This window comes from Penicillium roqueforti (genome assembly GCF_015533775.1).
Source record: "Penicillium roqueforti strain LCP96 04111 chromosome Unknown scaffold_13, whole genome shotgun sequence".
Taxonomy (NCBI): domain Eukaryota; kingdom Fungi; phylum Ascomycota; class Eurotiomycetes; order Eurotiales; family Aspergillaceae; genus Penicillium; species Penicillium roqueforti.
In genome coordinates this window covers 425,445-452,868 of record NW_024067577.1, presented here as the reverse complement: position 1 = coordinate 452,868, position 27,424 = coordinate 425,445, and the positions used below count along the sequence as shown (strand labels likewise).

Genomic DNA, 27,424 nt, shown 5'->3' with positions numbered 1-27,424 from the left:
ATTTATACAAAAGACCAAGAAGAGAATTAGAAGGCACCGCCAACCTTCTCTACAATCCACATGGAAAGTCTCACATTCCATCCGACTCGCCTTTCCGTTCGCATCAAGTCATCTCTCGAGACAGGGGAGGCATCTTTCTGGAGCCGTTCAGTCTCTTCACCCAGTTTCTGCATAAGACCCGGATCGTTCGTCACGACCACCGCACCAGACTCAAGGTCTAGGCTGTAGCTGCGCTTGGTGTAGTTGCTGCTACCGACGAAGGTGAGGCTGGGGTGTTCCTCACGCGGCAGTGTAATCCACAGACCTTTGGCATGGTAGGTCCATCCGCCTGGCGTGCCAACAGTGCCCTTGCGCCACTCCTTCAGTTGAATGGAGTCGGTCGCACCTGCCTCGGCGACGCGATCAAGGAAGCGGGCGGAGAGATGTGTGTATGCGGCTGGTAACATTCCCGAGATTCCAGAGGAGCCAAAGAATCCATTTGCCCACGGTGAGGCCGTCAAAACGGTACCTTTCGTGGTGGTAGGAGTCTTCGAGGCGGTGGTAGTACTGGAAATTAGGAGGGAGGAAAGGACGGGGTGCATGTTGAAGTAGCCTGCTGTGAAGAGCCAGCGGGCCCCGGCATAGACTGATGAGCTTGACAGAAGATGGAGAATGGTCGTCACGGCAGGGTATTCGGTAGATGTGTCATCGGGTTGCAGGAGAGAAGTAAACTGCGATACAGGGTATACATATGTTTGACTTGACGAGGAGGGAAGCGCAGGTTTGTTGGCAGGAGCCTGAATGAGCGGGCTTAAGAAGGTCGAAGAATATGCGATAAACTGCTGAGGATCATCAAGCGGAGAAGGGGGTTTGTTTGTGGCAGGCCAGTCCAAAATATAGCCGGATTTGTCTTGAGGGTCCGGCAGCACCTGGAAGCTCAGACTGCAGATTGCATGGTGGATGCGAGCGTAATATTCAGTCAGCACCTTGGAGTCGAACACATGGTATCGGTCTAGGCGGTGGGTGAAGTATTCGTCGGATAGGTTTGCTCTGCAAATATATTAGTACTCCATGTTTGTACCAGTTCGCAGATAACATACCCCGATAGAATGATCTCGTCGTCTATCCCGTATAGCTTCATGTGCTGCAAGCCCCAGCCTTCGTTGATGCGGCGAGGGATCCATTTTTTTCTCAGACCCGTCAAATTGGGAGTATGGAACATCCGAATCTCGACTCGTTCAGGTCCGAACTCTTCAACCAGCGAACAAAGGAGTGAAGCGCATGAAGGATTCGGTGTCTCCCGCGTGCCGCGCAGAGCGTCGGTGAGAATAGAAACTTTGAGATCTGGATTACCGCGGAGAGCCTGGCTCAAGGTGTCAATAAGATCGTGTTCTGTCTTGCCGATGTACAAGGTCGAGAGGTAAATGCGCCGCCGGGCATTGCGAATTTTATTCTGCAGAACAGCCAGTTAGTTCCAAATTATATCGAGGAGACAAACAGAACAGAAGATACCTTCAATGTAGAGTAGAAATGGGCCGGGGAGTCAATAATATGAATCTGAGACGCAGGCACCTCGAATCGGGGAGCAATACGGTCTAGCTCCGCGGTGATTCCTGCTAGAGGTGAAGGAGCAGATGCTGCAGTCGGAGCTCCTGTACCAGCATGCGCAGAAAATTGGCGAGCACACAGTCTCCGACGTGCGGCTGGGCGACGCCCAGCACAACAAAGCGTCTGCCCTTTAATGCGACCGAACATGTCTGAATATTCAAGATCGAGGGTTTTCTGAATCGGGATATCCATGGTAGAGCAGGGTGCAAACAGTGCAAACACACCGCCCTCCTGCAACCTCAAATCGCCAATCTCTCGCATCCCATTCGCTCTAGCACAATACACCAGCAAAGATGTCGACTATTGTGAGGACGCTGCGCAATCTCCGCCGAGTCGGCTTCAAGGTTCGTATAATTGCGATCTATACCCTATAGAAACTCGTTTGCTAACACACTTGTACAGGATGCCGCCCACCAGATGCAGGTAGGTTACGAACGCCTCCCCCGGAACAGCAGATCAATTGAATGAGCTCGAGACTAACCTATGCCCTTGTTCGCTGTGGTATAGAACATTGGTACGTTTCCACCCTATCGATATCTGCCCAGCAGTTGACTAACATTACACGTTCTACAGGTGATACCAAGGCCGGAACTCTGATCGGAGTCGACCGCTACGGAAACAAATACTTCGAGAACCTGGAGGAATTGCCTCGTAAGAAGACTCTTCAGTTCATACTATCACATTCAAACATGAAGTTCTAATGGTACTTCTCCGCTTAGTCCGAACACGGTGGATCGACTACAAGGACGCCGAATTCGACGCATCCCAGATCCAGCCTGGCTGGTAAGCGCTTCTCTCGAGACACTGGGTCAATGATGTACCTGCGATGATGTGGAACTGACCTTATTAAGGCACGCCTGGATCTCCTATCTCGTTGACGCGCCCCCGCACGCCGACAAGATCATGCAGTCCGGTCTCCGTCCATGGGAGCTCGCTGAGCCCCGCCCCAACCCGACCCAGAGCCGCGCTGCATTCAAGACTTATTCCACGTACGTGTAATTTTCCTATGTGCGATATTGCTGTCGTTCCCGTGTATCGACTAACGTCACTCTAGCACCCGGCCCAAGATCGCCGCCTGGACTCCCGTTGCTGCTCCGCGGTAGATTTACTTGCAATAGCAGAATCAATCCACTTTTCTTGCCGTTCAACTGATCTTGTTTTCCCTTTTAACCCATTGACAACTCATTGTCGTTTGCGGAGATGTATATAAAGACGTTTTTTTGCCAATAGTAACGGCGACCAAGTATGCTACCTTTGACTTCATTATTATGGTTCATATTGCCAGGCGCAATTCTAGTCACCCTCATAACCTTACTTGGAATGTGACTTCGACAGTGACTAGGCATCTCAAATAGTGGGGTTATGAATTGGTAACCTGGCATGTCAACATAAGGGTTGACATGGTGCTCTTTTTGGTAGAACGTTGCTTTATAACGTCCTGCCCAATTGATCTGGCTATTGCGGTACGTGCCAGGTTTTTACCCTTTACAATTAGTAGGACTATACGTGACATGTAACAAGGGTCTAGGATATCCAAAATGAAGTAGATACAGGAAGATACAGGATTTTGTTACCTTTATTATAGGACATAGACACCGGAGCCGATATTGGACCAGTGCCGAATTGGCCTTCGATCCTCCAGTTCAATGCACCACCAAAGAACTTCTTTCAGCTTTTCGACCTGCTCACCAGCCTCGTACACTCTCGACAACGCATACCATGCCTCAGAGTTGTCCCAGGAGCTTCCGAGCTTTGTCAACGCAGAAAGAAGCCCATAGGCGCGATCGCGGGCCGCGAGACGGTGCAGTTGCTTAGGCTCGACATCTTGTGCGGATAAAGAAACTTCTTCGTGACCCGCATTATCGGTCTCGCTTGATACCTTGAGATCGTCGGTCGAGATGGCCTGCGCAGACTTGGGGCTGGGGGTCTCCGCCAGCAATGACAGACGTGCGACGTTAAGATCCACGTCGGCATTCGCTGGCTCTGGGGTTAATTTCTGGTCCCAAATGTCCAAGAGAAGATTGGCAAGTCCAATAGTCGCCGTTGGGTGGTCTTGGTAGCGCAGCAGCGCTTCCTCAAAGTGCCTAATGGCTTCATGGGGCCTCGATCGAGCTTGGGACAAAAGACCTTGCTCCGCGTAAACATCAGCCCAAAGCTCCTCAGAGCTCTTGGAGGCACCCCAGCCGCGCTTGCTAAAAGATCGAGCGGAGGATTCTTCTGATGCAACGAGTGCTTCCACTCGCGCGGCTTGTTTCGAAGCTTCTTGACACGACTCGCGGGCATCTTCGAACAGGGAAGCTCGGCGATAAAGACCCGCGATAACAAGCCAGATTTTGACGAGAAGACCTAAGGCGTGCTTCTGGGATTGAACTAGAGGATACTTCATAACGGCGCTTGTGGGAGAATCGAAACGGTAGCCGATTGGGAGCCGGACATCCTGCTTAGGGGGTTGTTCCTCATGGCCGATAGGGAGAGGCTCTTGTTTATAGTTCATATTGTGTGCCATCGCCGGCAATGGCTGTTTGCCTTTGTTAGGACGGATCGCGGACTCTGTTGATGTGTTGCCAGAAAATGCAATGCCGACCATGTCTGCAGATGTTTCACCCTCAATAGGAAGTGGAGGCTCTTCAACGCGCGGTCTCTCGTTTTTATGAAAGCTTAAAGTTCGCTTTTTCAGTTTCTTAGAGTCTGCCCTCCCGACCGTTGGCTGACGACTGTGAGGATCTTCGTCCGTGACTTGGATTGACGGGGCATCCGTCATATGACCGTTGGGAATAGCTGGGGTGGGCGGAATGGCGGAATCAGAACCACTACTCTGATCAGCACGGCGATCTGGCAACTGGCTCGTTCTATTTCGGCCGAAAATGCTTCCACGGAAGCTCCTGATAGTTCCGGCAGAGCTCTTTGGTGGTACTAAGTGGTCTGCCTTGGATTTGTTCTCCCCAGCCTCGAGGTCCAGATCCTTAAAAAGAGTGCCAAAAAGACTCAATAATTGTGTGCTGTGGTTGACAGCAGCTTCAGGTCCTTCCAGGAGCTCGATAAATGCAAGCTGGGTAATGCGAGTTTGGACGATGCGTTCTTTTTCTCTACCTTGCAATCTGCTGACAATGGGGCGCTGGTTGGGGTTCTTTGATGAACGCCGTTCGCGACCCTTCGAGAACAACTCTTTGGGAAACTGCTCGAATGCAGCCTCACATGAACGCCCAGCAATCTCGAACTCTTGTTTTGCACTCAGCAGCAGGGCAAGCAGATGCCACAACGATACCAAGTCACGTTCTTTGGAAAGATCATCAGATACGGCAGTAGATGAGCTGCTTGGTGTCAGAGCTGACTTGACATAGTCAATTGCAGTGTCCAAGTCTCTGCTCTCGGCCAAGACAAGGCCTAGGGTGTAAAGCGAGGAATAATTGGAGCTACATCCCAACTCTGGAGCAAGACTCTTTTCCAGGTATTCGATCGCATCAGCTCTAATTTCATCGCGTGATTCATTCACAGGAGTCCAGCTTGCCCAGCAGGCAAGTCCAACACCAATGGCTCGGTAGGAGGAGGCCAACACGGAGGGGGGGATATTTGGCAAGTTGGTAGAATTGCCATTGACAAGACCGTTTGTGGGAGGCGTGTTGTGCTTGTCGATATACTCTCTTATAAGTTCAGTCAGATCTCGGGCCTTCTCTGCCTCTTCCAGCGAGCCAAGGCAGCTCAATAATGTGACACCTTCAGAGAGCGTCTGTAGCAATACTTCATCATCTTCCAGCTGGCCGGACTCAGCAGACTTCTCTGCTCTTTCTTTGGCTGCAGTGACAATCTCAATATAGGATTCGAGCGCCTTCACAGCGAAGTCAAAGTCTGCCAAAGCAGAATGAACATGAAAGAGACGTCGGAGTACCAAATGAGAGTGGTAGGTCCTTGTTGCTGCCCGGTACAGAATCTAGGACAACACGTGTTAGTACATATGGTTTGATGAGATCTGTTGTTAGACTCACCTCTAACACATTACGACCAACTGCATTCTGGCCTCCTTCGCCGACATCCGAATCCTGCCACTCGGGACCACACAAGACTTGCCAGTTACTAATTACCTGCTCCACCCATTCCTCGACTTGCGAGTTTTGGGTGCTGGCCGTAGGAAATGTGACCTCAGAGAGAAGATTGCGTTCGTAGATAGTCTCTACGCGACGCAATTCATTGCAAAGTTGCGGGCGGTCCGGCCCATCATTGGGGCCGGTATATGTAAGCCCACCCTGTAGGACTGCTGTGAGGAACCTATAATAAGCAGTCCATACCGATGCCCGAGGAGCCGAGGCGAAGTCATCCACATTCGATGGGCTGTTAGCAGAGACTCCCTGTTTCACGACAGGATGAGCCGCCCATGACCTGAGCAATTGCAAGGCAATATCTGCATGCCTATGATCCGAATAGGGCGCATGTTTAGTCACTTCATCACTAGCCAAAAGAGCACCATTACCCAGAAGTGACTCGGACCAGTTCAGGAATTGCGGGGTGGTGATTGAGGTCAATTTGCCGCCGCTTAGCCATGGAACCAGAGAGACAGATGTCTCCAATGACTCATGAATGTCTCCAGCAACAGATTGTGCGGTTGCTGGTTTGCTGTCAGATTAATAACTGGCTACATCCGGAAGTAAAAGTAAACATACCCTTGATGCAGCATCCCTTCACTAAACAGACCTCCGTCCACGACGTGGGTTGCTCGCCTCCACCAGCCAAGCTATCGAGTATTCCCGCGAAATCCTTAGGGAGACGCGCTGCCGCAAGTGCAGGCTCATCCAATACCCAGTGTATCCACCCTAGACACACCTGCGCTTGCAATAATTCTTGTGGGGACCCGTCATTATTCTCAATTGTCATCAATAGAGCGGGGATCAGCTCGACCAGATTCGGTGAGGAAGAGGATGAGTCGCCGGAGGACTTTTGTTGAAGATACGCAATCACACGCGATTCTGCCGTTGCGGTCTGTATCAGGCCTAGAGACAGCCCGGTTAGGCTGAGATAAAAAAACCAAGGGCCGGTGGCGTACAAGTCCTCTGCGATGCGTGCTTTGTGACCTTTCGAATCAATTCGGGGAGCTCATCCCATTTTCCGTGGCTCCGCGCCTGGTCCAAGGCCGCGATGTAGCCCTGACCCTTCTCGGCATTACCTCCCTGATTCGCGCATGTCAACATAAATACTGAGTGTATCAATGATTTAGAAGAAATATAAACCAGAAAACGTTGAATGAGACGCAAGAATAACACTTACAGCCATGATTAGGAGAGTTGTGAATGATGCAAAAAGGGAGAATAGCAATCAAGCTTCGCCAACGTCCCAAGGTCGTCAACGTTCACTGAAGCCTGATGATTGTCCAGGGGTGGGGAGCGATTACGTACGTGACAGTAATTTAATCGTGGTGGTCCGAGCTTTTCGATGGAAAAAAAAGTTATCGATAAGACTTCCATCTTTCGTCGGCACTCATTTTTCCATCAATTGGACTAATTTTGAAGTCAAGTCCTGTGATACAGGTCTGTTCCAGTTGCCATGTCTTCTACTACTTTGCGCGCCATCACGCATCGCCTGACAACTACTCCGGTCGAGCAATTACCCTCGATAGCTTCGTTCCTGGCGACTTCATTGAACGATTGCGCTGAGCTGCTCTCTACCCCTCAAACTCAAAAATCTGGCAAATCGGACTCTGAAAATGCTATTCAAATTCATAAACTGAAGACTAGACTAGCGAGTCTGTTACAGGACCGCAGTGTTGAGGGAAGATGGACCGCCGTTGTTCTGGTAAAGGCTACAGTCGAAGCTGGCCAATGGGAAATCCTGCGTGGCTATGAGCCTATTGTTCGCAGCTTGATCAGCATCCTCGCAGTATGAATCAAATTGGACCCCATTATTTATGTTAGCTATACTAATGCGTTTCTAGAAACCTGATCCGATATCTACGAGAAAGATGTGTATTATCACACTAACTCGTATTTTCCACCTCACTTATCAGTACCCAACACTTGTTCGTGAGATCACAACCCCACAACTTCCGGGATTCGTTACCGCTGCCTTGAACTTGGTCTCTACCATCACGAAGACTCCTTCGGGCTCAATCCGACAGCCGAGGCCCAACACCCCATTCATGGAAATTGTCCTGCACGCCTTGCTGGAATTGATCCCGAGACATATCACCATCTTCCGTCCCTTTAATGCCCAGCTCCGAACTCTTCTCGCCGAAGTAATTGGCTCTTCTTCGCCTGCGTATTTTCCGGAGCATGTGATCGACGCAGCTGAGCAGCTGCTCGTCTCTCTCCACAAGTGCGCACCCAAGGACCAGGCGGGATCTGGATGGAAAGACGATTGCAAGTCGACTATTTTGTCTATCCACCGAACGACAGACCACGTTTTCCGAGCCGTCGTAGAGCAGTGGGAGTCTGTCGATGCGACTCTAGTGCACACACGGCCAAACTATAGCCAAGAAATGGGTGACGGGGGCCCAGATGGTCTTGGACTTCCAGGCTGGAGCGGACTGCACTCGGGCGTGGATAGATTGATTGCACTTCTGCAGATTCTCTCTGATTTCATCTCAATGCCATCTGCAGCTGCAGTTGCCCTTCCGATGGGCTCTATTCTCGATTTAACCTCCCGACTCACTTCTGTTACTGTTCCACCCAATGGTGCCGCATCTTCTGGCATTCAGTTCAACCAGGAAATTGGCCGTGACGAGCGAGAGGCACTTTGGATGGAGCTGCCTCGCATTCACATTGCATGCATGGGTTTGCTTTCCAACGTTGTCGGTATATTGGCGACCAGCGCAACCTCCGTCACGCAAACTATACTAGAGCAAGCTGTGTGGACTTTTAAAGGCGAAAAGTTCAATAGAGACCTACGTTCAGCAGTCTATGCTTTGCTTCGCTCTATGGTGCCGGTCAACGGACCTGCCATGACGAAACAGAGCGTGGTGTCTTTGACAAACGTCTTACGCTCATGCTGCAATGATATACTGTCGTCGACTGAAGATTCCAGCTCTACAGGAAATCTGGGCTCTGACTCTAAAGCAAAGTCAAAGGGCGGACAAGGGACAGCCAATGCGGATACCTTTTTGAACCCTGATATTCAGAAATTCCGCCAGCCACAAGCGGCCTCTCCGTTTTTGGAAATTCAGCAGAATGCATCTGGGCTTTTGCAGGCCGTGCTCCTTTCTATCCCCGCCGAGCTTGTTCCGCCCTCCATCCGGGTTGAAATGGACCGCTCCGTTATTTTGACATCCGACAAGGATGCGATGTTTGCTAGCGTACTCAACCCTGTCCCGGCAGTCAAGGGCCGTGGGGCAGGCTCGAGTATCATTCCATTCTTGACCAGGCCTTATGCTGATCAGATGGAGGTGGAGGCTCTGGTTCGTCCCAGGATGCCTGTCCTGATGACTGCGCCTGAGCTTGACGCCTATGTCGATGAAGACGAAGAAGCAGAAGATGAGGACATGGCTGATGATTCATACAACGCCGCCCCAAAGACTACCGAATTTCTGAAGCAACCTGTGTCGGTGCCCTTGCAAGTACCGAAGCCGGACGATTCGAAGGCTGCAACTCCGGTGCCTACTTTCCACAAGCGGACCTATACCGAAGAACCCACAGCTGAGGAGTCAACACCACAGACGCAGGATGTTCAGTCCAAGAAGGCGCGATTCGACGGAATTATCCCAAACACCTCGAACCCACAGCCTTTCTCTCAGCCAGCTCCTGCAATCAGCAAGACTGAGGCCCCGAAGCTTTCAACGCAGGTGTCCACCACATCTACGACCCTGATCTCGCAGGCCACAGAGGAGGCAGTTGATGATAGCGATGATGAATTGCCCACTTTGAATATTGAATCTGACACCGACGAAGAGGATGACGATGTTACAATGGACGGGTAGATATTATAATTATATGTCTCATAAACTGTCGATCATGTAATTTATTTCGTGGACATGCAGTGACTTCAAGGATCTCAAGTAACCTCAAATTCTAGATCTATCAATTCTATAACGCACGTATTCCGCTTCCCCAATATGTACCATCACTCCAGTACCGGAACCAGGGCTCATCCCAGCACCACCAACCTTGCCCCTGTAGCCCAAATCCCAGTCCACGAAGTGGACTAATTGGAAGAGGCTCCATCAGCCATAAGCCGCCCCTCGCAAAGTCATCCGCGATGAGCCCACCTGAGGCCATTAACCAACAAAATACAAACACAAAGTTAGCCGTTCGTCTCAGCCATCTCGGCGCACGGGCAAAAGGTGATTTCGGGAAGACCGATGTCTTGAAAACCTGCTCCGCCATGATTGCAACACCCTGCAAAGCGAAAAATAGGAATGGCCCGGACACGGGAGATGTATCTGCAATCTGGGTACGGCTTCCACAGGCATGCACAAAGCCGCTAAGACAGAAAGCCACCATTACGTAAGTGACACGACGGACTTGGGGATGGGAAGCCAAGCCGACCGGAAGCACGGATAAGATCCAGCGTGCTGAAGCTACAAATCCGTATCGGAAGATTTGATGCCACCAACGACCCCAGCAGCCCGCCAATCCGTCATCAAGGACCGGGACGAAGAATGGGCCGAATGCATCGGAATATAGCCAAGAATCACCCAACGGTGCGGCGGTCAGCTTCCTAGCCCCGTTGGGGAATGCAAGAGATAGCCCCAGGAAGAAGATTGGATTGAGCGATGTCACGAACTCGAGTGCAGTATATACACTTATGGCGCTGTATAGACGACGACAGATCTGGGATATGGCAGGATGCAATGTAAAATTTGTGAAGTAGAAGAAAGGAAATGGTGATAGTGAATCAGCCGGAGCGAGGCCTTGAAAGTATGGATCAGGCATCAGGACTATGACTTTCAAGATGTCCAGCACAAGGTAAGATATGAGGAACTTTCGAAAGGCAGCCTGCAAGCGGTGTTTGCCGTTGGGATATGTGGAGGGTTCATGTGCCTTTATTTTACCCACGAATCCTGGATGCAATTGGTCGTGAATTGGTCGTGGAAGAGGACCCAGATGGGAAGTCCGCCAGTTCCACTCTGGCCCCCTCAGGTTGAAGAGCAGTCCAGCGGACCATTCCAGACGATGCCAGAACTTTTTGGGATATGACCGCCAAATAAAAAGGTTGCTGTCCTGTTGTGTACATGTTGGATTGTTCGAGCAGAGCGTCTTGGCGTCATTTGACTTGATATCGACGGGTTTCCGTTCAATGCGCTTGAAATCATGTTCAAGGTCTGTAAACACAAACAACGTGGCATTCCATACTAACCACCACGCGGTCATCAAACCAAGCATGTAGCCATTTCCTCCGATGATTGCCCGTCGATTTTGGAAAATTTCGATTGCAATTGCAATACAGAGGACGAAAAGGCCCTTTCGAACATATTGTCCGCCCTTGCTGCGAGGAATGACCAGACCTATCAAAGGTATAATGTTGAGAATGACAACATGATATAGAAAAACTGGCTTAAAGATCCCTTGTTCTATTAGGGTATCAAGTCGGGTCTCATAGTCCTTGGCCAGATCCCTGTAGGAGCCATAGCGGGGATCGGCCATGTGGAACACGGGGGCGCCACTAATGCCTCAATAATATGGAGTACGCGGGGATGCGCTAAAAATGACCGATTCGGAATTTGAGGAATCCACGCCTTTCACAGGCCATTGCTCTTAATTGATAGTGACGTTTACAGATATCATCACGTGCCTTGAAGTGTGACCTCTAATGCCTCAGGCCACGATAAAACCTCAGGAATCGATTCCCCTTGCTACAACCACCTTCCATGAGCGCAACTGACTATCTTCGCCGAAAACAAAGTTTGGAGAATGAACACATAACTCGAGATTGACAGAACTCAATATTAACGATAGATAGATAATGAGGTTTGCTTTGAATAGCCTTGTCACTATCTATCTTTAGGGCTGCTGACGTTGGCAACTTGGGAGGAGCTCCCTTCATTGACGAACCCACTCTATCCACTTTTCTTATTCACGGAAGATACTCCGTATCATGGCAATCTTGACCTGCAGTCTACTGTCAGGAATAGCTTTCGATAACGGGGAATCTCCAATGCCGGGGTAATATTGAGGTCCCACAATGTTCAATATCTTGTTCTGTGTCATCTTAATCTCTTAGCTGGATCAGTATACTTGCACTTCCTATATTCGCAATGGCATTCAACGACATTCGAGGTAAATTGGCCGTAATCACCGGCGCATCTGGAGGGTAAGCGGAACATCCACAGCTTATACAAGGTCATGAAGCTAATTTGCGGCCGACCCTAGAATCGGTGCAGCTTGCGCACACCAACTTGCACAACATGGAGTTCATCTCGCCTTGACCTACTCGACAAATTTGACATCCATGAACAATATTGTCGCAGATATACGCTCCAAGAATGCCACGCAGGACCTTCGCATTTCAATCCACCAGGTTGATGTTGGGTCTGGCGATCAAATCGAGGCTATGTTTCAACAAATTGATCTTGAGCACGGCCAGCGTCCAGACATTCTTATATCGAACGCCGGATATGGCAAGCGAATTCCCGACGTGTCAGATATCTCACTTGAGGAGTTTGATTTCACTATGAATATCAACCTCCGCGCTGCCTTCATTCTTGTCAAAGGCGTGGTAGAGCACATGAAGGCCCAGAAGTGGGGGCGGATCATCTTCATGTCCTCCATCGCCGCTCAGGGTGGAGGAATTAACGGCTGTCGTAAGTCAATCCACTGCCCTTGGTCCACTGGCCTTTTGTTCCTTGAAGGCAATTGCTGATTCAGTTTTCCAATCTAGACTACGCAGCCTCCAAGGGTGGTCTTACCGGTATGATGAAGAATCTTTCAACCAGACTGGCAGAGTACAACATTAGTGTCAACGACGTCGCCCCAGCTATGATCGGTGGTACAGGCATGCTTTCCTCTGCGGCAGCGTACCCTGAAGTGGTAGAGAGTATTCCTCTTAAGCGACTAGGAACTCCAGAAGAAACGGCGAATGTTGTTACTATGCTAGCGAAGACTGGGTACATGACGGGCCAGAGTCTTCTCCTAGCTGGAGGGTTAAAATAGCTTTTGGAATCAGAGCCAAATTTTATTCACATATTTCTGAACTTAACAGCGGTCTCGCTCTTTTCACGATATCAAGAATAAAAATAAAATTTTTACACAGTCCTTGTGTGGCAGTCGAAGATCTCAATAATACTACTTTCGAAGACAGGAGCAAACCACAATGTGAGATGATATACAATTGTCCTGCCTCAGCCAAGGAGAGTTGTAGAAATTGAGTCATAGCCAAAGACACAACTTATATCACCTCTACACTGCTACGCTCTCTATTAGGGCCTCATTGGGATTAGTGCTTTAGGGACTCTAGTCTCTATTTAATGATAATATGGGGATATTTGGAAAGAAGCTGTAACAGTATTCCGTTTTTCAATTTCTGAACTTCCATTCTAAGAACATTAGCTAAGAATTATTATTATTTGATGATAGGTTAAGGATATTTAGCGTCCCTAATTCACCGTGGCTGTATGTACACTTGGGCAGTGAGCTACAAATTTTACACATTGGAAATGTATAATTATAACAACTCTCAAATTCCAACGCTATATATAAATATGAATCTTGCATACAATCTGTCGGCATAAATCATCCAGGAAAACAGGGGTAATAATATCAAAACAACAAACACTTCCACTCATTGGCTGCATTTTGGTTTAGACAGGCAGGACAACCTTGACACCCATGTACTCCCGTTGGTGCATAATCTTGCCATCAATAAGAACCTGGTCAGCACCAACTCGGTTGCGCTCTTGATCCGTAGGATCAGTAGCGGTAGCGATCTGGATCTCGCGCCATTGACGGTTGGTAGGCACAAGCTTTCCTTGGGATGTGAGGCTCTTGAACTCCTTGTAGACACCCTGTTCCTCAACACAGCCCACTCTTTGGATAAGAGGCGAAGCTATAAAATATGACGTTAGCGTAGTCCTTGTGTTTAACCAATGTGCGAATCTACTAACCTGTGGCAGGACCCATGCGCAAATCACCAACGGAACTGTTGAAGAGCACCAGGGAGAGACGCTCCTGTTGCAATTGATCGACAGGAGGCTTGTAAACACGGTGACGAGTAGCCTTGAAATGGCCACCGGAGACAATCTCCAGGGTATCGCCGATGTTAATGACAAGCGCACCGGGCTTGTAGGGCACGTAGTACCACTTTTCATCGCGGCCCCAAATCTGGAGACACGAGACGGGCACAGAGAAGAGCAATGTTGTCAGACCAAAGTCGGTGTGGCCGTGCATACGCAGGCCCTTGGATGCCTCCTCGGTCTTCTTCTGGACGGGGCGGAAAAGAGCATGGCGGAAGTAGCCCTCGCCAGTTGGGCAACCGTGGGACTGAACGTTATCCCAGAGATAGTCATCGGGCAACTCGAGGACTCGGGAGAAGAGAGTCAGGAGGCGGCGGTTGACGGACTTGGTCAGGTAGTTGGCGAACTCTTCGATCTCGTCCATGAAGGGGTGAAGACATTTGGGCACACGGTTGATGTCGCTCCAGTCGGGCTTGTACCAGTTGAATTGTTCGATACCGTCTTCAGGTCCGCGTTCGCGCTAATCACAAAAAGGGAGAGTAAGTATAGGCTTGGATTTTCTTGATGCATGAGGGAGATCCTCTTACCTTGAATCCGTAAGGGTGCTTGTAACCCGACCAAACACCAGTTTCAGGATCGAACAGAAGACGTTCCTTGTCCTCGTCGCTGATGTTTTGGTAAAGATACTGGGCAAGAGAGAATTGGCGGTGGAGCTATTGAAAGATGTTATTAGCAATGTTGGTATTAGAATATCCTAAGAACCAAGACTTACCTGCTCTAGGGAAATTCCGTAGTTCTCGAGGAAAAGGAATCCATCGTCACGAATGGCGCCCTTAACCTGCTGAACAAGCTTATCAACAACAGCAGGGTCATCCGAGTCCAGCAAAGAAAGATCAATGGAGCTAAGCTCAGCAAAATTCTCCTTTTGCTGAGTGATCGGCGGGGGCACCCATGTTGGGACAAAAGGCTTGCCAGGCAGGTCAGCCGAAGGAGGATTGAAGGGAGCAGAAACGGCCATGGTAGTTGATGTGCAAAGAATGTTCAAAGACTGTTCGATGTTGTGATCGATGCTGAAGACAATACAGAAGATTATCTGATCGAGTTCTATATCTTTATACTAGTCGAATGGAGAGACATGAAACCCTATCTGTGCATCCGATATCCGGGGAGGTGAGTCTGGCATGATCATCCGGATTAGATGAGATGAGAGCAGGAGGGTTATCGACGCTAGTGCGCCACTGGATTCTGGGCATGATAATTGCCATTCTGGGTGCTCCCTGCTAAACTTCTCCACATTTTTCCTATTTTCAGCTCGCCTTGTCATCTTTCGTTATCATGAACGGAACCACGGGGGCTCCTCCGCCTTAGGGCATCTATGGACGTTAGCGCTTAAGCATAATCTACAAGGTTTGCGCTAGTCCTGGATTGGAATACGATCTCCACCGGGTGTTGCCGGGAGTTAGATTTATATACAAGCATAGATTGCGGCCAGATAGTCAGCTTTGCTTACTGCGCGGGGATTCACGCACTGAGAGACCTTTTTACAAACATGGCCGCAATAACCGACTCCAGATATTGTGCTCCTCCCATTCTCACTCCTCCCACTCCTCCCACTCCACTCTACTCCCCACTCAACTCCTCCCAGCATATCTGCTGGGAAAGTGATAACGAATAAATCATTAGCAAAAAATAACTGCTCCTCCGTTGTGATAATGAAAATTGCCCCTCTTCTTGATTAGCAGCATGCCTCGGATAGAGAGGCGTGTGGGGTAGCTTGAGCAATTTAAACAAGCTCTTGTCTAGTACTTCTGGATTTCAAACTTCTTGACACACTCTTGAAACTACACTATCAACACACTCCAATACTCTTTCAAACTACCAACAAGATGTCTCGTCAACTCATCTCTAGCGAGAAGTTCCCTACCAAGCCTCACAACTGTGAGTATCTGCCCGCAAAACATGTTGCATTCTATTGGAATAAATAAAGAAAGAACATCACTGACCAAGCTATCCAGGCCCTGCTGTCAAAGTCCCCGGACTCGTCTTCTGCGCAGGCCAAACTGCCACAGGAGAGATCAAGCAGGCTACTGTAAGTTCAATTGCACAAACAATTATCGGGTGTCAAGGCATTGGCTAATTTTTTTGCTTTCACACAGAGAACCGTTCTGCAGAACCTGAAGGAGGTCCTCGAGCTTTCCGGCTCTTCCCTCGAGCAGGTTGTCAAATTCAACGTCTACCTTGCCGATATGAAGGATTTCGCTGGTATGAACGAGGCATACATCGATTTCCTCCCACAACCCATGCCAGCTCGCTCATGCCTTCAGGCGGTTGCCCCCGGAAACGGTACCGTTATTGAGATTGAGTGCATCGCGCAAGCATAAATTATGATATTATGAAAATGGCTACAATATAGACGAAAAATAAAATTCTTTTTGGACTGAGTATCAAGTTGCCCATATTATGTAGAGTAACGATATGCTATGTAATTATTAACTACTATATTAACTAAATATGGCCTTAATCAAGTGCGGATCACTCCCGGGAGTCAGAAATATTAGTTACGTAGTGTGTGTGACTACTTCGTATTTAAGCTTCTGCTCGTAAATCAAGCGTGTTGCCAATCAAGACGAAGGGCAATCTTCATTATCACGGCGGTGGAGCAGTTTTTTTCATGTAAAATGCGAATAAATGAATTGTTATTTCTTCCTTTTTTCTGTTTCCGGCCAGATAGATTAGACAGCAAGGGAATATGTCTCGGGGCTTGAAAAGGATTCGTGGCTTTTATCTCATTCTCATGACCGAGCAAGACACGTAATGAGCTAGATCGGAGGTTATCCGTAGTTAAACTTTCATGGGGAAGAAGTAATGAAACTCAAAATTGTCTATTTAAAATTTTTATATGAAAGTCTATCGTAAGGTAACATAAAATCGTCATGAACGGGCAATCTCAAACTCTGCCATGTACCAGTTCTGAATCGCCTTGGTGTCACCAGTAATGGCGACGGTATCGTAACGCTCCCGAGCCTCCTTGGCTACTGTACCATTGTTAACCATGCGAGCAGCCCACTTGCCATGCTTGCGCGCAGCAGCAATAATCTTATCAATAGCAGCAACAAACTCAGGCTCGTCACCGCGAGCAGGTGTGTATCCAAGCAAGGACTGGGCAAGATCGTTGGGTCCAATGAAGACAACGTCCACACCGGGCACAGCGCAGATAGCATCGACGTTCTCGACACCGGCACGGGTCTCTATTTGAATCATGGTGATGATGGTCTCGTTGGCGGACTTCATGTACTCAGGAGTGGTGAGGCCGTGGGCAATTGCGGGGAAAGCGGAACCCTGGCCACGAACACCCTGAGGAGGGAACTTGGAGGAAGCGACAATTTGTGCGGCCTCTTCAGCATTGTTGATTTGGGGAACCATGATACCGTGGGCACCGGTATCGAGGGCACGCTTGAGGATATCGTGGGCAGGGCCACGGATTCGGATGACGGGAGAGACACCAAGGGCGGAAATGGCAGCGACAGAGTTGTGCATAGCATCGTCACCAATGTGACCGTGCTCACAATCAATAATGATACCGTCGACGCCGGTCAAGGCAACGATCTGGGCCTGGCGGATGGAGGGGATGGCCATGAAGGTCATGAGCGGGTACTCGCCGGCCTTGAGCTTGTTGAGAAGTCTCAAGCGAGGGTTATCGATCGTGGTAGTGAGGGGAGTAGCGTAAGCCATTGTGATAGTAGATATTGGAAATAGAGGTGATGGTTTGGTATTGTCCGTTGGAGGTTTGTGAGTAAGATGAAGACAAGATGTTGATGGTATGCCAGCTTAAGTATCATTTATTGGTTTACGTATTCTTAAGCCCCTCATTTATTTAGACTAAGATTGGAAATATCAAGCTAAAATGCGGAGCTTCGACATGGTAAACATGGAGCTCTTGCATGGAGTTAGGGCAGACTAGTGGCAAAACTTCGGAGTGGCTTATCTTGTTTAACGGTCAAAATTAGCGGCCCTCCCGAAATATTGGAATATTGTATGTGAGTTGCCCCTATGATTAGAGATATATTCTACATGGCCACTAAGCTCGTCTGCGTTTGAAAGAAATCTCCACCTGCACCTCCCAAAAACTTCTTATCGACAATATGGGAGCTCCTCCCAAAGGTTAGCTCCATGCACCCCAGATTTCAACCAAACTCTCCATCCGGGGTAGTCGATTCCAATTGGACAGATAACCATTGGACGCTCGTTGGTGCGCTTATCTCCAGTCCTATCTACACGTCTCACTTATCAACTACGAATGACCGAACCTCGACCAATCTCCACCAATCAATGCCTCGAGATTTTTTGAACAGGTATCCTGGTCATCTATTGACCGAGATCGGATATTTGTAATGACTCTACGCTAAGCCGACAAGGGCAGAGACTGCGTCGAACTATATAGGGGGAGCTCAAGTATCGTCTGGAGGACATAGCCTGCAACCTGCATCACTCTGCACAGTCTCCATCGTTTATACCTGCTGTGGTCTTGGCAACAGAAGTACTACCGTCGTCATGTCCTTCCCTGTGGACAAGAAAGAGTCTATCCTGGCTGAAGACAATGTCTCGTCAGCAGAAGGGCAACTCGATGCCTACAACCGTATGCCAGAGTCCCTTCGCGGACTCAGCGACGATGAGTTCAGTGCCATCAACAAGAAGCTCGTCCGCAAGATTGACTTCTTCATCCTTCCAACCATTGGCATCCTGTACATTCTGAACTACATCGATCGTCAGAACTTGAGTGCAGCAAAACTTCAGGGCATCATGGACGATCTGAACATGACCACTGAGCAATTCGCCACGTCTATTTCCATTCTATTTGTCGGCTACTTGCCCTTCCAAATTCCCAGCAACCTCATCATTACGAAGTTCTCCCGACCAGGCATGTACATCTGTGGTGCCGTGGCGATCTGGGGTGCGATCTCGGCTTGCACAGCGGCAGTCCACTCATATGGTCAACTCCTTGCTGTTCGAGCCATCCTCGGAGCCGTCGAAGCCGTCTTCTTCCCCGGAGCCATCTATTACCTCTCTGCCTGGTACACAAAGAAGGAGCTAGGAAAGCGTATTGCCGGGCTCTACATTGCCCAGCAAGTCGGTAATGCCTTCGGTGGTCTTTTCGCTGCCGCCATCCTCCAACTTGATGGACACCACGGCATCCGCGGCTGGAGATGGCTATTCATCATCGAGGGCTGTGCCACCGTCGGCATCGGCATCATCTGTGCCTGCATCATGCCAGAATTCCCCCACAACAGCCGTATCCTCTCCCCGCTTGAGCGTGACTGCGCCGTGTGGCGTCTCGAGTCCGAAGCCGGTGCTGCAGAGGGCACAGAGAACGAGAGCGTGCTGAAAGGATTTATGAAAGCCCTTGCAGACCCCAAGCTGTTGCTGCTCATCATGTGCAACATGCTGTCCCAAACACAAGGCTCCATCGCCAACTACTTCCCCACCCTCGTGAGCTCGCTCAACTTCTCCAGCACCATCAGTTTGCTCCTCACCGCACCCCCCTATATCCTCGCCGGCATCGTCTACTACGGCCTCATGTTCTGGTCCGACCGAAAGAACCTCGTCTACCCCATCATCCTCATGTGCATCGCCATCTCGATCCCGATGTACATCATCCCGATGGCGACTACGAACGTCGGCGCCCGCTACTTCTCCATGATGATACTGCCATTCGCCTCCGTCGGTCCCCAACTTCTCCTCTACAAGACCATCAACCTGCACCTTGCACGACCGATCTCAAAGCGAGCGGCTGCCTCTGCCTTGGTCAATGCCATCGGTGGTACGTCCAACATCTGGGCCTCATACCTATACTTTGGAGAGCCTCATTTCTACGTTGCCTTTGGCACGCTTATGGGTGCTGCTGTCTTGTTCGCTATCACAATCACGATATACCGCTGGCTCATTCTGCGCGAGAACAAACGTCTGGACTCGGGAGATCCAGTGGAAATAGCCAAGGTCGTCAAGGGTGGCGTCACAGAGGAAATGGTACAGCTCGGCTGGCGTTACGAAATGTACTGATCAATGATTATGTTGTTTTGTTATTATGTTAATCGTGTTTGCTGGGATCGGTATGGGTTTATTGTCACATGGTTATGGGATATTCTAGCTTAGGGAAATGAAAATAACAGTGGATTATACTTGGGAATGATTGAATTGTTCAAACCTGCAAAATAATAACACAAGACACATTCGTAAATAATTAAAGCATTATAAGACCGTAATTCATTTCTCTAATTCATCCAAACAAGACAAGATGAGTTTCCCAATCTGCCATTTCCGTCTTCGTTGAAAGACCTTTCTCGCCCACATCAGAGCTCCCTCCATATCACCATCACGGATGCCCACAACTTCCATTGCGCCAGGCAGGCCACCATGTATTAGCTGCCAGGCAATCAGAAAGGCTTTGTACGCAGACAGAGTAACCCATGGCGCTTCAGAGTCCAACATGAGCGTCTCGTCGAGATATCGTAAGAACCAGTTGACATGTGGTTGTATAGCTTTGGCCGTGTTGGCATCGCACAGAAACTGAGACGGTCCCAAATATGTTGACTGACTGAGAACGGCATCTATGCTTCCTTCCACAATGCCACCAGTGTGGGATGGTGACCACATCTGCAGCTCGACCATGGCAGTCTCCCAAGTTGCAGATGGAGTCACGTTCTTTGTTTGTGCCGAGTGGTTACCGGGACAGATAAACGGGCTAAGTGCGACGAGGGATGATCTTAATGCGCCGAATCGCTCCATGCTCAGCATTCCCGTCATTGTGGACCAGCCTGAGATTTCCCGGGCGCTGGATATCAGAAATTGCGCGATGTTAATGGCGCCGTACGGATCAAATGATGGAAGGGAGGCGATCTCATCACCAGAGGAAAGGAAGCGTCGAACAGTATCGGTGTATGTCACCGAGGGGCCGCCATTTCTTGCAACGAGCTGCCGATGGGCCCATTCAGCAGCAGAGGATGATGACCATTGGTCTTCTGGACAAGGCATATCATGCTTGATTTCCAGGTGTGAGATTGAGCGGGGAATGGAAAGGAATTGGTACCAGAGTGCGTCGATCTGATGCACCGCGAAAAGGGTTCGTTTGTGCGACTCGGCTTTGGCAAACTCCCGCCATAATGACTCCAAATCTGCGGTCGCACCAGACTCAACAGTCATTGGTTGTGTCATTCGTCCAGCACGAGCCAGGGAGATTATGTGCGAATGCATCTTGAGGCCGCACGCCGAATTGTCGCCACAAAGGTACATCATGGCACAGATTTCAAGGAGCAGGTATGATTGAACCAGTGTGGTGATCATCGTCGAAGCGTCCGGCCTCTCTTCGTCAGAAGCAAGGACAGCTCGAGCTTTATGAAAGCAACGTATAGAAAAGCTTTCGCCTGAGCCTTCTTGATCCCCGCATTCCGGGTCCTCGCCGTATTGATAGGCGAGGCAGAGCATACTGAGGACCAAATGAGGAGGAACTTGTGTCGGATCGAAAGTCGAGGAATGGAGAAAGGGGAGGAAATGAGAGACCGAGGCGAAAAATAAGTTGCAGCCTCGTGAAATTTGTAAGGGACTCGGGGCCCAATCGTCTTGGAGTTGAGGGATGTCATTTGGCGATAATCTATCTAAAATCGGGTGGTCGAAATTGTATTCAACTAGACTTGTATTGAGTGGCTCGGTTTGTGCGGTGGCCATCGGATGTAGTTGGTTGTCAAGGTGAGTGGTGGGTTTCAGGAAGGATGTCCCTAATAGTAAGCTCCGCTCCAGATCTGTAGCGTCCTGGACAATCTGATCGATGAGGATAGAGTCACTCGTCGTCGATTGTTGTAACAGGCCTCTTGTCGGTTGCGTCTTGGCTATCCCGGTCCCCGGCGCAGGAATATTTGGGTTTTGCGCGGGGTGGCCACTGTCGAACTGCTGCTGATACCGCATCACTGGATGCCAGATTGCATCGCTATCAAACCTCGTCTCCTCTCCTGGACTGGAATGCACAGATCCAGGAGAAGGCAAGCCACCCTGGCTTCCTGCAGGCGAGATTGCTGTCGGCGATACAGAAGAATTCAGCCTGTCTTGTCTGGGTGCTGGTTGACGCTGTGTCCTTTTCGTCACTCGGTGCTGCTCGTGCTCTGGATGTTTTCTCTTCATGTGGCGATTGCGCAAGTCGGGACGGGAGAAGGTAGCGTGGCAGAAGTCGCAGGGAAGCGACGCCTCGGCCTGAGAACGGGAGTGTAGCGTTGCATGTCGCTTGAGGTTCTCGTGTCGAGTAAATCGACTTTGACAGATGAGACATTGGAATGGCTGATAGGACGGCATCACTTTGAGCTGCGAAACGGACATAATTTGCAAAGAGGTAGGAAGAGGGCTGTCAAGACACTGGTGGGAACTCCCCGACAGCCTTGGAACGAATAAAATCCGGGGAACGGGATATACCCCGTCGGCCTGTTCTCCGCACGACAAAGAGCTATATCCGGGCTATATCCAGGCTATATCCAGACGATTGAAACAGTACTCTGGACGAGATGATGCATTGAGAGAGCTCAGGACACGAATATTTTCGATAAATTGCCCGCGATAATCAGCTTGTTATCGTACCTCATACATCGACTAATCAACTATCTTGTGAAGACCCCCCGTGGGTCTCGCCCCCGGGGTGTCAACCGATCGTCCACTCAGCGGGCGGCGAGTTATCAGCGTCGATGCCACGTGACTTATCCGTTTTCTCCCCGGTCACGTGAAGCCGTGTCTCGACGCGTCACAAATAGTTAGCGCTCTATATGACAAGCTCTGAAGGCAACAATTTCTTTATCAATTATTTGCGCGGTCTTTTGCTTTTTGAATTTGTCATATCGAGAGGATTTTTTTGAGAGGGCAGGGCCCCGGACATATTTGCACTTCTCCGAGAGTCCACAATCTCCACATCATCATCATTGCCAAAGTTTATATCAACTTTGTTGGGTGAAGCCGGGGGGAAATGGTAGTAAAACGCAAGGCCCCCGGTTCTACCGGAGACGCTGGTCGTGCGCCAAAAATCATCCGCACAGCCCCGACTTTGAACACCGAAAAAGCCAGCCCAGGCCAACGATTCGGCGAGACTGTCGACTACATTCCGTTGGACCAGGATACTAGTTCGGGCCAGAGATTTGGCGAGTCGGCCGACTTCATTCCATTGAATCAGTTGTCGCAAGTAGTTGGCGCCGATGAAGAGGATGAGGAAGCGCTCGATGTGCTTCAAGGGTCCCAGGAAGTGGATGAAACCTCTTTAACAAGCTCAATCCTCTATGGTATGCTCCTTTCCACATAATCTCGGTCCCTCGTGTACGGATGATCTAGAAACCATACTAAACAGCACCCAATAGGTATCGTTTCCACAAAGATCGTTGGTGTACGCTTTTACAGGGGTCGTGCCAGCCCAGGTGAACGGGTCATCATAATTCGGGATTCTAATAATCAATACGATAGCAATGCTATTAAGGTTACTAATGTCATGGGCGCCCAAATCGGCCACATTCCACGACAGATGGCAGCTAAGTTGGCGTCATATATGGTAAGAATCTCCAATCATATTGCTTCCGATATTTTGCTAACGTTCGTCATCAAAGGATGCTCGTGATCTCATTATTGAAGGCACGCTGACTGGTGCGATTGGGGATTATACATGCCCTGTTGATTTGAAACTGTTCGGAACTTGCGAGCCTACCAGACGAACTAATCTGAAGCAACGAATGCAGAAGGACAAGCTTCCTGTGCGCCAAATGAACGAGTTGGAGCACGAGGAGCGCAAGGCAGAGAAAGCAGCCGAGAAACAGCAGAAGGAGGCCGCAAAGAAAGCTCGCGCCATGGCTCTTGGCAAAGCTGCAAAATGGCAAGCCAACCAGAACCCAGAGTATGCGAACCTCTCGATTCCAACGGGACTTGGTGGCGAGCAAAGTGAAAGCTTGGAGGAACTCCTTAACCAGAGCTCCACCTTCAATCCCCGAGATATTGGCCAGGTTGTGGAAACTTTCGGACAGAAGGAGTCTGACCTGGTTAATTTGCCGATGGTCGATACTCCAGCCGGCCTTTCCACCCAGTTGCTTCCATATCAGCGCCAAGGACTAGCTTGGATGATCAAGCAAGAATCGCCAAGCCTTCCCGCAAGGGGCTCTGATGATATCGTGCAATTGTGGAAGCGGAAAAATAATGACTTTCTCAATATCGCAACAAATTATGCCACAGCCACGGAGCCAGCCCTCGCCAGTGGTGGTATTCTTGCTGATGACATGGGCTTGGGCAAGACAATCCAGATCATCTCATTGATTCTTTCAAATGCAAAGCCTCTCACTGCAGGCTCCTCTAAGACCACTTTGATCATTGCCCCTGTCGGTGTTATGAGCAACTGGAGAAATCAGATCCAAGACCACGCCCATAAGGAGACCGCCCCGAGTGTCTTGATCTATCACGGCTCTGGGAAGAAGGAAGCTGAAAACTTGGCCAAGTATGATGTTGTAATCACTAGCTATGGAGCCCTGGCCCTGGACTTCAACCCGAAAGCAAATAAGACGCCAGCTAAGGGCATCTTTTCGGTGCACTGGCGTCGTGTCGTACTTGACGAAGGCCATACCATCCGCAATCCCAGTTCCAAAGCCTCCCTTGCGGCTTGTGGCTTACGTGCCGACTCCCGCTGGACCCTGACCGGAACCCCCATTATCAACACTCTGAAGGATTTGTATGCGCAAATACGTTTCCTTAAGTTTTCCGGTGGATTGGAAGATTTGGGGATCTTCAACAGTGTCTTGATTCGACCCTTAACTGCAGGAGAGCCCGAGGCTCGACTGCTGCTTGAGGCTCTCATGGGCACCATCTGCTTACGACGTAGGAAGGATATGAGCTTTATCAATTTGAAGCTACCCGAGATGACGTCTCGTCTCATTAGAATCAAGTTCAATGCTCATGAACAGGAAAAGTACCATGCTTTCCAGTATGTATCGAGTGACTACCCACAGTGAAAACAAATTTGCTAATAACAATCATAGAACCGAGGCCCAGGGTGCTCTTCTCGACTTCAAGGACAAAGATGGCAAGACTAAATACTCTCATCTTCTCGAGGTTCTTCTCCGACTTCGTCAAGTCTGCAATCACTGGGCGCTCTGCAAAAACCGCATCGACAAACTCATGGGCATGTTGGAGGAACACAAAGTCGTGCCTCTGACACCCGAGAACGTCCGTGCTCTACAAGAGATGCTGCAGCTCCAGATAGAAAGCCAAGAACTGTGTGCCATCTGCCTCGACAACCTAGAGCAACCCGTCATAACCGCCTGCGCCCACGCCTATTGCCGGGGCTGCATCGAGCAGGTTATCGAACGCCAACACAAGTGTCCGCTCTGCCGCGCAGATATCAAGGAAACCAACACACTCGTCTCCCCAGCTGCGGAACTGGGTGAAGACACTGACATCGTTGAGGCCGACCCCGACAGTCCAAGCAGCAAGATTGAGACCCTAGTCAAGATCCTGACTGCTCAGGGCCAGGCACCAGGAACAAAGACCGTAGTCTTCAGCCAATGGACATCATTCCTAAATCTCATCGAGCCACACCTTAAGCAGCGCGGGATCAAGTTCGCCCGCGTAGATGGCAAGATGCAGTCTGTGAAACGCGACAACTCCATTAACTCATTCTCCAACGACCCCGAGTGTACTGTCCTCCTCGCAAGTCTGAGCGTGTGCAGTGTTGGTCTCAACCTCGTTGCAGCAAACCAGGTCATCTTGTGTGACAGTTGGTGGGCGCCTGCTATCGAGGATCAAGCCGTCGATCGGGTGTATCGGCTTGGGCAGAAGCGGGAGACGACAGTCTGGAGACTGGTCATGGAAGATAGTATTGAGGAGCGGGTGTTGGCGATCCAGGAGCGTAAGAGGAGTCTAATGCAGGCTGCTTTCCGAGAGACGAAAAAGAAGGCCGAGGATAGAGGTACTCGTGTTGCAGATCTTGAGTCTCTTCTGCAATAGAGGTGTGGGCGCTAACGGAGTCGGGTGACGGCTTCATCTCTTCGGTACATAGTTAGTGGTCGACATATTTCATCTTGTTTCTTTTCTCCATCTCCCTGTCTACTTCTCATCTTCTCTTTAAATTACCCTGTCCTACACTGGTCCCTAATGAAGTCTCCTATAACATAACCAAGATCTTGGGTTCTCTTTTTGTCTTTTATGCTGGCCGGCTTTATTGGCATCTTTCTTGGCTACTGGGTCTATCATCCGGAAAATTGGATGGATATGCTTCTCCTGTTGTGCTTGAAGAGTGCTTTTCACCAAGAATATGCTAAGGAAGATGCCAAAGAAGATTCTAAAGAAGACATACAGAAAAAATATGCCGTCATCCACTTAACAAGAATGACAATTTGATTTGCGCCGCTGCACGGCACTGCACTTCAAGCGCCTCGTTGGTGATATTAAGCCCTGAGGCAATTTCAACTGAGGCATGAAGCGAATTGGAGACTTCTAGCCTAATGAGTAACCGATTCATGTCATCAAAAAGGTCATTATACGACTCACTGCATCCAACCTCTGCGATAAGAGCTGGAAAAGGCTGCGATAGATTGTGGAGAAGAGCATCTGGCTCCTTTCGGAGACCGCGATATGGATCATTTGTGAATGACAGGTCTTAAATTGTCGTACTAAGCAGATGATGCCGCTGTAGACCTTCCTTTGGTGACCACAAAATTGGTCTTAGTCTGCGATCTGGGTCGAAAATGAATGTCTTAAAAGGGAATGTGGATTTGGATGCTTCCTTGAACACTTTCGAAATCCTTTCAAAGTTTGGTGCCATATTTTTCGTGCTTTTTTCCATATTCTAGGCTGGGAAGGGAACTCCACGCCTCTTCGGTCCCATCGTGTAATGGTGATCTGCCCGAGGTGGTCTATGAAGATAGATGACTTTAGTTACGTGAAAAAGGAAGGAACTAAAGGTTTGTGGTAGGAACAAGAAATGGAGTCATGTGACCTGACCTTCATGTTGTATATCTTCATCGCCCAGATCCTATTCCTGACTTCTTTCAGCCTGAGCCGAAGCTAACTCATAGGTTTGTTGTCACTCTTCTATATATCACATCATACTCATCTATCTCTCATCTGTCTTTCATCTACACCTTACTCTACACATTTTTATACTATATACCATCGCTTAGATCTCATTACTAACTACTTCAAGGCTGAGCCTAAGTCGGTATTTCATCTTGTTCATCTCCCTCTTTCCTTCTCGACCTCTATTTAAATTACCCCATCCCATGCAACATCCACAATCCTTTGCGCTTAATTATATATTCGAGTTTCATTGTATGATTCGACGCTGCCAATATCAAGGAGACCAAACGCTTCCATTATACGTTCACCCGATCACGGTGTCAATTCCCAAGCGCATATGCTCAAACCGTGGTTCTCGGTGTTTCCATCGTCTCCCGCCCTGCTACTTGAAACAATTAATGGCTAAGGATTCGACGACGTGATATTTTGGGGCCAGCGCTGTTAGCTGGCAAAAGCGGATGGACTCGGGTCGAAACCGTGGAAGAAATGAATAAGAAGCTGTGAAACCACAATCGCCTTGATTGGACACGGTCAAGCCCAAGCCGGTGCTGTAACGCTTAGCCCTCAGCACGCAGCGAAACAATATTTGTCGAAAGCCGGGCTGCTTGCCGCTTTGAATACCTTACCGCCGAATATCGGCCTGCTAGTTTTGAATGGGGGCTTGCTATTTAGGGA

General features: G+C 49.4%; 12 protein-coding genes across 12 annotated transcripts; 6 read left to right on the top strand and 6 right to left on the bottom strand.

Annotated features, from left to right (window-relative positions):
• Positions 1-26: 26 nt before the first annotated feature.
• Positions 27-1,779, bottom strand: LCP9604111_5566 (CDP-diacylglycerol--glycerol-3-phosphate 3-phosphatidyltransferase; the record flags this gene model as incomplete). Its single annotated transcript, XM_039073390.1, has 3 exons — positions 27-1,029; positions 1,080-1,432; positions 1,492-1,779. The coding sequence occupies 3 exons, from the start codon at positions 1,777-1,779 to the stop codon at positions 27-29; spliced, it is 1,644 nt and encodes a 547-aa protein (XP_038928528.1).
• Positions 1,780-1,880: 101 nt separating this feature from the next.
• LCP9604111_5565 (complex I NDUFA12 subunit family protein) lies at positions 1,881-2,690 on the top strand (the record flags this gene model as incomplete). The annotated part of the gene is made up of 7 exons (XM_039073389.1): positions 1,881-1,931; positions 1,990-2,010; positions 2,095-2,101; positions 2,161-2,238; positions 2,307-2,370; positions 2,439-2,576; positions 2,642-2,690. 7 exons carry the CDS (start codon positions 1,881-1,883, stop codon positions 2,688-2,690), a joined length of 408 nt encoding a protein of 135 aa, XP_038928527.1.
• Positions 2,691-3,166: 476 nt separating this feature from the next.
• LCP9604111_5564 (uncharacterized protein) lies at positions 3,167-6,849 on the bottom strand (the record flags this gene model as incomplete). Its single annotated transcript, XM_039073388.1, has 5 exons — positions 3,167-5,515; positions 5,571-6,187; positions 6,243-6,569; positions 6,623-6,746; positions 6,844-6,849. The coding sequence occupies 5 exons, from the start codon at positions 6,847-6,849 to the stop codon at positions 3,167-3,169; spliced, it is 3,423 nt and encodes a 1,140-aa protein (XP_038928526.1).
• A 270-nt stretch (positions 6,850-7,119) lies between these two features.
• Positions 7,120-9,484, top strand: LCP9604111_5563 (RIX1/PELP1 family protein; the record flags this gene model as incomplete). Its single annotated transcript, XM_039073387.1, has 2 exons — positions 7,120-7,452; positions 7,508-9,484. The coding sequence occupies 2 exons, from the start codon at positions 7,120-7,122 to the stop codon at positions 9,482-9,484; spliced, it is 2,310 nt and encodes a 769-aa protein (XP_038928525.1).
• Positions 9,485-9,590: 106 nt separating this feature from the next.
• LCP9604111_5562 (wax synthase family protein) lies at positions 9,591-11,150 on the bottom strand (the record flags this gene model as incomplete). The annotated part of the gene is made up of 1 exon (XM_039073386.1): positions 9,591-11,150. The coding sequence occupies one exon, from the start codon at positions 11,148-11,150 to the stop codon at positions 9,591-9,593; it is 1,560 nt and encodes a 519-aa protein (XP_038928524.1).
• A 611-nt stretch (positions 11,151-11,761) lies between these two features.
• On the top strand, positions 11,762-12,656 carry LCP9604111_5561 (SDR family NAD(P)-dependent oxidoreductase; the record flags this gene model as incomplete). Its single annotated transcript, XM_039073385.1, has 3 exons — positions 11,762-11,817; positions 11,877-12,307; positions 12,385-12,656. 3 exons carry the CDS (start codon positions 11,762-11,764, stop codon positions 12,654-12,656), a joined length of 759 nt encoding a protein of 252 aa, XP_038928523.1.
• Positions 12,657-13,303: 647 nt separating this feature from the next.
• Positions 13,304-14,693, bottom strand: LCP9604111_5560 (uncharacterized protein; the record flags this gene model as incomplete). The annotated part of the gene is made up of 4 exons (XM_039073384.1): positions 13,304-13,548; positions 13,607-14,195; positions 14,263-14,388; positions 14,448-14,693. 4 exons carry the CDS (start codon positions 14,691-14,693, stop codon positions 13,304-13,306), a joined length of 1,206 nt encoding a protein of 401 aa, XP_038928522.1.
• Positions 14,694-15,561: 868 nt separating this feature from the next.
• Positions 15,562-16,056, top strand: LCP9604111_5559 (RidA family protein; the record flags this gene model as incomplete). Its single annotated transcript, XM_039073382.1, has 3 exons — positions 15,562-15,613; positions 15,691-15,764; positions 15,832-16,056. The coding sequence occupies 3 exons, from the start codon at positions 15,562-15,564 to the stop codon at positions 16,054-16,056; spliced, it is 351 nt and encodes a 116-aa protein (XP_038928521.1).
• Positions 16,057-16,606: 550 nt separating this feature from the next.
• Positions 16,607-17,407, bottom strand: LCP9604111_5558 (HpcH/HpaI aldolase family protein; the record flags this gene model as incomplete). The annotated part of the gene is made up of 1 exon (XM_039073381.1): positions 16,607-17,407. The coding sequence occupies one exon, from the start codon at positions 17,405-17,407 to the stop codon at positions 16,607-16,609; it is 801 nt and encodes a 266-aa protein (XP_038928520.1).
• Positions 17,408-18,226: 819 nt separating this feature from the next.
• On the top strand, positions 18,227-19,732 carry LCP9604111_5557 (uncharacterized protein; the record flags this gene model as incomplete). The annotated part of the gene is made up of 1 exon (XM_039073380.1): positions 18,227-19,732. One exon carries the CDS (start codon positions 18,227-18,229, stop codon positions 19,730-19,732), a length of 1,506 nt encoding a protein of 501 aa, XP_038928519.1.
• A 204-nt stretch (positions 19,733-19,936) lies between these two features.
• LCP9604111_5556 (transcriptional regulator family TF) lies at positions 19,937-22,036 on the bottom strand (the record flags this gene model as incomplete). Its single annotated transcript, XM_039073379.1, has 1 exon — positions 19,937-22,036. The coding sequence occupies one exon, from the start codon at positions 22,034-22,036 to the stop codon at positions 19,937-19,939; it is 2,100 nt and encodes a 699-aa protein (XP_038928518.1).
• Positions 22,037-22,670: 634 nt separating this feature from the next.
• LCP9604111_5555 (DEAD/DEAH box helicase) lies at positions 22,671-25,678 on the top strand (the record flags this gene model as incomplete). Its single annotated transcript, XM_039073378.1, has 4 exons — positions 22,671-22,980; positions 23,056-23,243; positions 23,299-24,656; positions 24,712-25,678. The coding sequence occupies 4 exons, from the start codon at positions 22,671-22,673 to the stop codon at positions 25,676-25,678; spliced, it is 2,823 nt and encodes a 940-aa protein (XP_038928517.1).
• Positions 25,679-27,424: the final 1,746 nt, after the last annotated feature.